The following is an 11,091-nucleotide window of genomic DNA, read 5'->3' as shown; positions in this document are numbered from 1 at the left end:
CAACCAGAGGAGACAGCGCTACTCGACTAGTTTAACCAACTCGATCTGCAGTGGATCGAAACCTTTGTCCGGCCCGGCGGGACGCATGTGACATCACGAGATCGCACGAAAACTTCCATTGGTCAGAGAGAAGCCCCCTGTGGATCTCATCTGGTTTTCGCTTCACTTTCACCGGTTGGTTTTGGTTGCAGGTAACAAGTTGATCAATGTTCGGTGCATGAGAGGCTATATAAACATGGCCGATCTGTACCTGTCGGCCAGCGTTATCGTTGCTATATATTATCTCCTGTCTGTTTCTAACATGGCAAAGGGCGTTTGATTTCGATCCCTACGGCTACAAGGAGAGAGGACAAAGTGACGTCCGATTAGAGAAACGATAAAAATGGGAGAGGATCCAATGTTGCGTGCGTCACCGCTCACCACAGAGGGCTAAAGCAAAGCATTATATATGTAATCCACCTCGACCTTGGAGGACTTATATATATATATATCGTCGCGGGAGGTAGAGTTGGTCGTTGTTGGCCATGCCGTCAAAAGAGAAGAAATCCTAAGGGAGTTTTTTCCCCTATAGTTGACAAATGTATTAGTGTGAACTGTCGTCAGATACTCCTTCCGTCCGAAAAAACTTGTCACTTAAATGGATGTATCTAGCATCAATGGACAAGCTTCGGACAAGCTTTTTCGGACGGAAGGAGTATATCTAGACTCTGCAGCAATGTAATATCACGAACCGATCAAAGATCAAGGGTTATATATACTTCCAAATTTACAAGAAATAAGAATAAAAGACATCCATGCCATGGCACATAACATTGTCACGCTGAAGCGATCCAGGACCCGCAATAGCAATTTGTCTGGTTCCTAAATTTTCACCTCTCAAAGATATTTCGAGCAACCTCGAGGCCTTTCAACAAGAAAGTGGTGTACATGCATCACTACTGTCAAGCACAACTAATGCAAGTCGGGCCTAAAGATTTCACCTTGGAACCGAAGGTGCGGTGCTTGAAGAGTGACGCCAATGAAATTACATTGTTTGTTGGTCCTCACACTTGCCCAAGGTTGCCATTCCTCCGAACAATGAAAACTACAGGGAGGAAAGAACAAAGCGACCCATATGCCTGCAAAAATAAATATGCCTTACCATGGGATTCTCGACGGTTGTAGAATTTTTACATTACTTAAGGAATGATAATTACAACTTCGACCAGTGACCCCCAATAACAAAGTAGTTGAAAGCTTTCCTCCCGGCCCTCGCGTCGTCCCCTTGGGCGACTCGGGACTCGGGGGCGACTAGGGTTCCGTCGCCGCCGCCACTCCACCCCCCCCCCCCCCCCCCCCCCCCCCCCAGAGACGGCCGCCGGGAAGCCCGCGCGGACGCCGGTGAAGGTGGCGACGGGGATCTTGGCGCTCCTCCCCCTCTTGGAGGCCCGTGGTTTCTGGGGCGGCGGCCCTTGCCGGAGAGGCGACGTCGTCGAGCGGTGGGCGGCGTTCGCAGGGGGTGCTGGCCAGCGTGCCCGGCCGCGCGGGCGGTGGGTGGCTGGTAGAATCCGGCCGCAGCAAGAAGCTTTCTTCGTCAGATCTGGAGGTGTGAAATCCCTATTCCCTGCTGCCTCTCTCTCGCCTCTGGTGTGGGCTAGCTTTCTGGCTCCGGCGTTGGTGCGTGTTGGTGGTTAGCTAGGGAACCGGGGAAACCTTGGCCGGTCCGGCCGGCCCGGCGGCGGCAACGCCCAAAGGCGCTGCTTTCCTCCATGGGGGCGCAGCCGAGGTCCCCTGCTCTCCACTCCGATCCCCCTGCCCGGGTGAAAACCTTTATCCTCAGCGGATTTGGCGGCGGCAGCGCCTTGCGTGTCGTGACCTTGCTGGAGGCGTCGTCAAGGGTGCGGGGCTCGGGCGGGAGGTTATGTAGGTGACGGATGGAGCTACCTCCTCTGCGTCGTACGAGTCCTTGAAGCTTGTCTCCAACTAGTTGGGCATGGACTGTGGCGGAGCAGCCGGCGAGATATATCCCAAATCGATGTGGTCATCCTATGTCCACCTTGCGATGCGAGGGCGACATTCTTCCAGCTCTAGGGTGAGCTTCTCGAAATCCCGATGGTGCGGCGCCTACGAGCCATGGCGAGGGGGAAGGGTCCCTCTTCGGTGATTGAGAGGGAAGATGTTGGTTCCTTTTTTCTCTAGGTGTTCCTGGAGCACGGTCCATCCTCGAAGGTCGGCTATGTCCTGTTGTGCTGCTCCGTTTCTGCTACATATGATCCTAGTGTGGAGTGCTCGGCCTTTGCTAGCTGCAATTCATTTGCGGCTTGTGGAGGTTGTAGTGAGTAGGCTTTCCAGTGTTCCTCGTTGTATCGTTCTGACCGTTGTAAGTTGGGTTGTCTGTTGTAACTCCTGGCCGGTTGATGGCTTTGTTAATTCAAAGCCGGGCTCTTTCGCGAACCGTCATTCTAAAAAAATTACAACTTCTCTCAAATGCAACTTACCAACATATATGAAAAGTAATGTCGTCAAGCAAGGTTAATTGAGATAAATAAGCTAGAACTACCCTAAGCACTAATAATCAAGAAGATAGAACTAGTTGAAATGTGAACACATGACGACGATGTGGGTTTTGCCCAAAGTTCGAATCCTTGGCAGGGCAGGGGGCGTCGAATCTCTGTTGGGGAATCTTGGGACACCAAGTTAAAAAGATCAAAGATGTCAAGTAGAGGGGGGTGGTGAATTGGTGACTACAAATTTAATCTCTTTCTTGGCAAATTTCAGGGATATGTGGACAAGTAAGTTCTGTAAATGCACAACTACGTGAACCAGCATGTTGTTGTTATCAAAAGAACTCTCAACTAGCAGATTGTATGTAGTGAAAGTGCATCGTCTCCTAATTAATGGTTTTTATGACAATAGAGTTATTGAGATCTAATGTTATTTATCAAGTTTATCTCATGACATTGGACTCTCCGTGATTGTCTACGGACACGGGTGACCCTTAATTTAAAAGGAGAAAAGGCGTTGGCTTTTTTGAAGACTCATAAGTTTTTCTGTTTATTTTAGTCGTAGGAAAACCGCACTATAAAGAGGGGCCGCAGTGTTGAGAGTGTTGGGGTTCTCAATCCAAACATGTCAAAAGCCTCACAACTATGCCATCATAAAATAAGGGTAAAACCACATATCATACTAATGTTGCTAGGTCCACCAGGTGCCCGAGGTCCTGGATCTCTGGGTGCCAGGAGTCGCCAGAGAGGTTATGGTGTTCCTTTAGAGTGACCGGGTATATGGGTCCTGGACCCCGAGTGCCCTAAGTGGTGTTTTGCCCCTGGACACCCTAGGTGCCCGGAATCTCTACTTTGGGTTCTTGGACCACTTTGCGTGCGGATCCCATGTGTAGTCCGGGTGCGTAGGCTATTAACCTCGGGTGCCTAGAGTCCCAGCGGGGCGATGACTCTTTTGATCACTTGGGCGGGGGTATAAATAACTCCCCTTCTTCTATCTATCAAGCTAACCAAATTGAGCTACTCTGCCATTTTTCGAACTCTAAAAGCTTAGTTACTTCCTATTCCTCCAACCACACACTCCAATTCTTTGAGAATTGGAAGAGCTTTATCCGATTTGCATTTTCACCAAATCGATTTGTGATTCCCGAACTCATTCTTCACCAACAGTTGCTATTCTTGGAGCTTGGGCTTGTAAGTGGTAGAGATTCCCTGGAACCTTTCTTGCCAACTGCCAGTACTAAAATTCATGTGTAGCCTCTGTAGGGTGGATAGCACGACTAGATGTTTCGGATGGGATCGCACATGGGGCTTTTACCCATGTTTGGGCCCTCGTGGTCGTGGTAAAACCCTAGTCCTGCTTTTGCTTTGACGGATTGTGGAAAACACCTCATGTGAGTGGGTTACGATATGTGGTGATTGTTGCTCTTGAGATGATGAGTAAGACTCAGATGGCCTCAAACTACCCCCTAGCCTCACCTTATAAAGAGGGACAAGGTCTAGGGTTACATATTCTCAACTGACCTAGCACCCCGATCGGTTGAGGGCTTCTTGACTTGCACGCCAAGACGAGGAACCTTCTAGAAGGGAGACTCCTTGCAAGGCCAAGGGCCCTCATCACATCTCGTCTTGTTGGGCCCTACTGCCAGCCCATTGACGGGCTTCCTGGCCGATGGGCCACCCCTGGTATTGTACACCATCACATGACCCTTCCCTTCTTGGCCTTGTGTGCCGAAACAAGGGGCTAGATTTGCTTTGTGATGTTGAAAATAGGGTGTAGAGGAGTAATCCTATTGGGAAAAGGTGAAAAAAATAGGACAAAGAGTCTAAGAGGGTCTCCATTTTTTTGAATTAACTCTACTTTTTCGCATTTTCTAGTTTTTGTTAAGCTCGTGTGATCCCTTCCCGAGGAATTCGTCATCCTTGCCCTAACTCGATGTAGGATGGATCCTACGGTGATTCTCGATGGGTAGATGCCCAAGAAACAAATTAGGATCCTGGGAAGAAATGGGATTACCCGAGGAGTTCATCATCCTTCCACTCGCTCAACGAAGGATGGCTTATATGGCGATTCTTAGGGGTAGATACCCAGGAACCAACGAAATAAGTGCGGTAAAGAAGAACCATATGAGTGGACTACCTGATATCAAAACCCCAAGGGCTAAAGGGCTCCAGGAGTGCTTTTGGATGGAGAGGTGTCAATTTGGAGGAGAATAAGTCGCAGGGGGAGCATGAAAGATACTATAGGAGTTTCCTCCCATGACGCGACCAAAACGAACTGGTTCTGCCAAAAAGTGGAGCCTATGGGCAAAATCCGGAGCTTCAACAAACCCAAAGTTTCATGCCACCTCTGAGATCAAACCTAGGGCATTCATAAGGCTTTTTGGACATGCCTGATGCCAAGAGAGGGGCCGGAGCTCCTGGTTCTCTTCAACCCAAAGCCCATCAACGTACCCGGCCGAGGAGACTTGGCCAACTGGTATCCATCAGTAACGACGAGAGTGTGGGGTCTGACGCGGAGGGAAATTGGGTGGCGACTCAGCCGACTACCCAGCGGGGCGACGCGAGAAAGTACCTGATAGAAACTAAGTTACTTTGGCAACTCCGTGAAAACCATGTTTCAACGTTTCAGAAAATTCTACAACCAAACATGCTTGTTGCAAAAGTTCATTTTCTATAAACATGTAAAACTGTAAGTTCTAAACTCATATTCACATGGGAGATAAAAATATATATTCATGATCAGTTATCTCTACTATTAGAGGGGAATTGGCCGTTGTATGTTCCCCTCCCCCGCCCCTCGCTTGTTTGGATTTTTTCTCATGTGGCTACCCCTCCCTATGTCCTGCGTTAAACTCAATCAAATCAAATCTTGCCAAATATCAACTAAATCAAAATTTTTATTGTGTTCCATCTCCAATACCCAAATAAAAAAAGTCTCTACTATTAGAGGGTAATCTGGCATGTTTGAAGAACATCCTCTCCCCAACATACTATACCTTTTTTTTCGCAACAACATACTATACCACTTGGGGAATTTCAAGTAGTTTAGAAACTTATTTTTCACATGATCTTTACCGGTTCCCATGTTATTTGGTATTCGCCGGACATTTTTCTCTGCCCGCGCATGGGTGTCAAAAAAGCACCTGAGTAGAGTACTGGTTAGCAGTTGCTATGTTCAGTCAGGGACAAGCTTGTCTTGTTACCGATGGGCAGCTAGTTTACCTAAGGAAACGCACGGCATGAGCTAGCATCTCATTAATTCACGTTGGATCTTTGCGCGGTAACACAAAGCATCCAAAACCAGAGGGGACAGCCGCAGCGCTGTCGTCGTCGCTCATGGATCACGCATACGACCAGGCACTGCGCGCAACCAGGCATCCATCCGCCAGTCGTCAGTATGCCAAAAATATCACCGTGGCCGACCCCCCGCGACGATCAACCACCGGCGGCACCGCGGCCCGTGCGCGCCTGGCCCGCGCGCGGTGGGCGACTCCACCCACCGAACTCACGCCACGCGCCTGCCAAGGGGCGGTAGATCCGGGGGCTCCCTGCCAAAGCCGCCGGTGCGGCGACCGACCTGCGATGTCGTCCCGCGTACGGTACTCCGCGAACCTGCCGCGCTGGTCGATGCAGTTTTTTCGTTACACGGCTGGCCACATTTGAACACATTTGCCATTTCACTTAACTGAATTAACCACTTCGCAGAAAGCAAGCCTGACAATACCTGCCGCTACCGGCGATCCTCGTACGCAGCCTTCGGCTTCAACCGCCGCTCGCATCATCACGTGTGGAGTGGAGTGGAGTGGATTGCAGGCAGACCCAGCCGACGGGCGTCCCGAGGCCGAGGGACGAAAGCAGATCAGGGGGTGCGCAACACACGTCACCGCGCGGCCGACGACGACGGCAGACGGAATCTGAACCTGCCGCCGACCCCCACGCTTTTCCGGGGAAGCCTTTCGACAGTTACCATCCGATCCGCCCGCAGTTGCAGGGCAGAACCCACAACCCACCCAGCACCCAGGGAGGGGAGGCCCACCAGCCAGCCCATCTGTAAAAATCTGTTTCTTTCTCTCTTCCGGCAAGCCCGCCCGCGGGCCCGGCCCTCGTCCGTCCAAGCGCAAGTCACGCATGCAACGGCCCTCTCCAAATCCGAACGTCGAGTTAACCCCCTGCCATCAGTTTCAAATCCATCTTAACCCCCGCCCAGGCGCGACGGGAGCCGTCGGATCCGGCCCGGCCCACGTGTCGCGCCCGGGGAGGACCGGGGGCAATCTCGTCCGTCCGTGGCCGCCCGCCGGAAAGGCCATTCCCGTGATGATCACGTTCCGTTGGGGGTCTGCAGAACGGCGTTACGGCTCGAGGGGCGAGGGCCAGATCCGGCTGACGGCGCCGTCGGGCGGTCCTAGCCGTCGGATCGGGACCCGATCCCCCGGCTTCCCCTTGGCGTGTTATATGCGTACGCACCCACGCGCACGGGGCGCACTCCGGACGGGGGAGAGAATCCAAAGAGCAGCCCAGCGGCATCATACCCCTCCCTCCCACCCACCGGCGCCGCGCTGCAGACGCAAACGGCCAAAGGCGAGCGGCGTGGGGCGGAGCGCGGGGCGATGGGGAAGTACATGCGCAAGTGCAGGGCGGAGGACGGCGCGGTGGGCGGCGTGGAGGTCACGCAGGCCGTCGGCGTCCGCACCCGGTCCCGCGCGGCCGCGGCCAACGTCGTCGTCTCCAAGAGGAGGCGCCCGCTGCCGCCCGGCTCGCCGTCGGCCTCGTCGTCCCTCGCTCGCGCCCAGGGCGGGAGCTGCTACCTGAAGCTGCGGAGCCGCATGCTGTTCATGGCCCCGCCGGCGCCCGCATCGGGGGCTGCCGCCGGGCACGGGCCGGCGCCGCCGCTCCCGGCCGGCCTGTCGCGCTGCTCCAGCACGGCGTCGTCCGTGGACGCGTCGGCCGCGGCGCAGGACAGGAGCCTGCTCTCGTGCGGCTCCGACGCCGCTGCCAACAACAAGGTGAGGGAATTGGGTCCAAACCCTAGAATTCGGATACGATTCGAGATCTCCTTTTTGACCGAAACCCGTGTCTTTCTCCGCTCTGCAGGCAGGCGCCCCGGAGGGCTCGGCGAGCAACAACGCGGAGAGCGGCGGCAACCGCGAGAGGTGCGAGATCGAATTCCGTCTTCTTTCCAGCGAATTCTTGTGAATTATGCCTCCTGCCGTGCTCCTGACCCCGTCCCGCTCGCCGTTTTTGAAAATTCAGGCGAGAGACGACGCCGTCCAGCCATTTCCCCGGCGACCTGAGCGACCTGGAGTCGGATCTGGCGGGGCAGAACAGCGGCCGGTCGTCGCTGCCGCAAACGCCGACCGCCCAGGCCCAGCCCGCCGCGAGGTCGAGGGTCCCGCCGGCGGCCGAGATCGAGGAGTTCTTCGCGGCCGCCGAGGAGGCCGAGGCCAGGCGGTTCGCTTGCAAGTAAGTGCTTTTAGCAGCAGCGGAAACTCTAATTCTCCACTTCGTCGCCGGAGTTCTAACGTGAGAGCTTTCTCTCGCCGTGGCCAGGTACAACTTCGACGTGGCCCGCGGCGTGCCGCTCGACTCCGGCCGGTACGAGTGGACCCCGGCGGTGAGCAGCAGCTAGGCAGGCGACGAAAGCGGGCGTGCAAAGGGGGGAGAGAAGCCGTAGCTAGAAAGTTACTCACTGTAGAGCTGGGGCGCCGGCCGGCCGGCCGGCCGTGTAGAAAGGCCAAGGGAAAAAGATGCTCCGGAAAGAAGAAAAGAAGCATTATAGCCTAACCAACCAACCAACCACCGATTCATCAACAACAACTTTTTCTTTCACTCACTCGCTCGCTCACATATTCCCACCATTATCACCTCACCTCCTTAATCCTGATTTTTCCCAGCAGCAGTAGCAGTTTTACTTCCCCTACTGGTACTTATCTTCTTGGTTGACAGGACGGATCCCTCGATCGATCAGTCCCTTACTGTAATTGCCACCTAGTAGTAGTTGTAGTTGATTACCTTACCTGTATTTGCCTGGATTTTTTACTGTACATCGTCGTCAGCAGCATGTAGCAGCTTCTTGCTGCTGCGCCGCAGATCTATAATTTGATTTGAGTGAGTGAACCGTCTCCCTTTGCCGTTTCCGTCCATGCATGCATGATTCCATCTTATCCATTGCACTGGTCCTGCGAGAAGAAATGCACACGTTATGCGGTTATGCAGATTGTTGCGTAGCTACTAGGTAGTTCTGCAAGTGAGCAGACATGCAGGCTATGGAAAAATCTCCAGTGCTCAGCGCCCATGCATGGCATGGCATGGATGGATGCTTCGGTGCAGAGTGCAGTGCAGACAGACGGTACAGGCAGGCAGTCTGCAGTGGAGGCTTCCATGGCAGGCGGCAGGCGGCATGGCGTGCCGTGGAAAGAAGGCTTGGCTGGGAGATGGGGGACCCCGGTGCCGGGGCCGAGGCACAGCGCGCGGATCGCCCACGCCCAGGGAAGAAGGGGAGGGAAGTTACCGCTGTCTCCCCACCTCTGCCGTCGTCGCGGTTAAAAAGGGGGTTAGATGGAGCAAGTGGCGATTAACCTGCGCGTGAATGATTAGTGATCAGAGCGGTTAAACTAAACAAAGCGCCGCTGGGTCTGGATCCATGGCACATGGGTGCATCATGCCGTGCACGGTGGGAGGGGGGTAGGGGGAGGGGGCATTAAGGAATGTTAGTTGCATCGGGATCTGGGTCAGTCAGTAGGTTGGTAAAAACTAGGAGTAGGATGGGAGCAGGGAGGGATTCGGTGCCAGGCGCTCGGCTCGCCGGGAACTGGGACGAACTTTTTTTTTTTTTTAAACAGAACTGAGACGAACTACACCACACGCACGCACGCACACTGCTGTTTGCTGGCTTTAATTTTGCACTGAAACTCGTGGTGTGTGGGGGCGGGCCCCGGCTCTCGTGTGACCTCGTCTCATTGGTAACTTCTGCACCCTGCGTGTGGGGGCTCGTACGTGTAGCCCGATATGGAAAATATCAGCTCGTTGTAGGCTCTAGCTCGGGTTCAGTTTTGGGAACTTTTCTTGCGGTGCTAGAACTGTATTTTGCTAGCCTGACGCTTTGCCGGTGCTAACGGCAATCTGAACTGAATTTTCTTACGTTCGTCCGCACTGTGAGCGTGTGTGTGTGTGAAGGATTATGTATACTAATCCAGAAGAACAGTGGTGTGCTAACGAAGAAAGAGCAGGTCACTTTCCGTGCTGTTGGAGCTGAAATAACACTGGCAGTGCGCCCGTGATTGGACGAATAAAAAGTCGACACAACGTGCAGGAGAGAGAGGGAGGGTGGTGTGATGGGGAGCATGCATGATCGGGCACGTTGCGAGCATCATAAAATAAGCTGGATCCATCGCTTTACAGTTCTACAATACGAAGCCCAGATCCGTGGAAGGTGGTGGGGGTGGGATCATGAAGGTGGTGGAGATGAGATCGATCGGCCGATCCACCGGGGTTGGCAGCGCGTTTGTTTGTTTGTCGTCGATCGCCGGTAATTTGTGTCAGCGACGGTACGGTGAAAAGGGGTCAGTTCCGTTCGACAAGAGGCGCATAGAAAACGCGGTGATTTGCCTGGGGACTCTGGAGGAGGAGGAGGAGGAGGAGGAGGAGAAGGTGGGGATCCCCAAGCAGTAAACATTCCGCGCACGCTGGGTTAATAATGGCCATAAGTGTATTTTATACTACTCACTTTGAGCTAGGGGTGGCACTGAAACTGTGGGTGGCTCTGCTTTGGATGGAGTCCACAAGTGGCAGAATCCCTCCATTTCCTGCGGATAAACGCACACAAGACACAACTGTCTACTCCTGCCTGCCATGGCAGGCAGAGCATGCAAAGTGACAGCAGCAGCATACCTGAATGAACCTGCTACTCCACTAGCAGCAACCTAGGATCAATCCAGAGTGACAGTGAACCTGCTGCAGATCCTTCAGATTCAGAAAAGGCAGGGCGGACGTCGTGTGTTGGCGCTGATTCAGACCGTTCGCATTCATATGTACAGCAGTACGTACGATTTTGCACTAAACTCGTGAAGTACTTTGCTCCGTATTAACTGCGTTGCAAGTCCCAATTGTCCGTCGCGGTCCTAGAACAGCGCAAATATGGACGCAGCGATCTGTAGTGGTACGGCGGACGCAAACGGGCCAGCCGAGTACACACCGACCGATCCATCGGCCAGGGAAATTAAAGGGGCGGCGGACGGACGGGCGATTCACCAACCGTGCGCCCACTGTAGCCAGTACCGCCGCCGAGGACGCGCTCGTTCGTGCTCGCCGCCATGGGCCATGGCATGGCCAGGCGGCCAACGGGCGCGCTGCGGAGGACGGAATTTAGCGGTACTTGCCGCCGGCCGTATCGTCTCCCTTGTCGCGCCTCCTGCCGTGCTGCACGGCGCGGGGGCATGTGGAGGATTGGACGTGTAACGGGGGGTTCAGGGAGGAAGGTGGGGGTGGTAGTAGTAGTCGTTGTGGGAAATCCGTATGTGAATTGATTTGGACCCGATACGCGCATTCATGCCTATTGATTACGGATCGAAATCTGGGGGATTCACGATCTGTCTAGCGTGTAATGAACCTA

General features: G+C 54.0%; 1 protein-coding gene across 1 annotated transcript; it reads left to right on the top strand.

The window, feature by feature from the left end:
• Window positions 1-6,949: 6,949 nt before the first annotated feature.
• LOC125514748 (cyclin-dependent kinase inhibitor 1-like) lies at window positions 6,950-8,592 on the top strand. Its single transcript, XM_048680101.1, has 4 exons — window positions 6,950-7,486; window positions 7,575-7,633; window positions 7,734-7,943; window positions 8,031-8,592. The coding sequence occupies exons 1-4, from the start codon at window positions 7,091-7,093 to the stop codon at window positions 8,107-8,109; spliced, it is 744 nt and encodes a 247-aa protein (XP_048536058.1). The 5' UTR covers window positions 6,950-7,090; the 3' UTR covers window positions 8,110-8,592.
• The last annotated feature ends 2,499 nt before the right edge of the window (window positions 8,593-11,091 follow it).

The sequence above is a fragment of the Triticum urartu genome, chromosome 6 (genome assembly GCF_003073215.2).
Source record: "Triticum urartu cultivar G1812 chromosome 6, Tu2.1, whole genome shotgun sequence".
Taxonomy (NCBI): Eukaryota; Viridiplantae; Streptophyta; class Magnoliopsida; order Poales; family Poaceae; genus Triticum; species Triticum urartu.
The sequence above is the reverse complement of the archived record's forward strand: the minus strand, read 5'-3'. Positions and strand labels throughout refer to the sequence as shown.

Coding starts and splice junctions, on each gene's coding strand:
- LOC125514748 (XM_048680101.1), top strand. CDS start 7,091: ATGGGGAAGTACATGCGCAAGTGCAGGGCGGAGGACGGCGCGGTGGGC. Junction 7,487..7,574: donor ACGCCGCTGCCAACAACAAG/GTGAGGGAATTG, acceptor TCCGCTCTGCAG/GCAGGCGCCCCGGAGGGCTC. Junction 7,944..8,030: donor GCCAGGCGGTTCGCTTGCAA/GTAAGTGCTTTT, acceptor CGCCGTGGCCAG/GTACAACTTCGACGTGGCCC.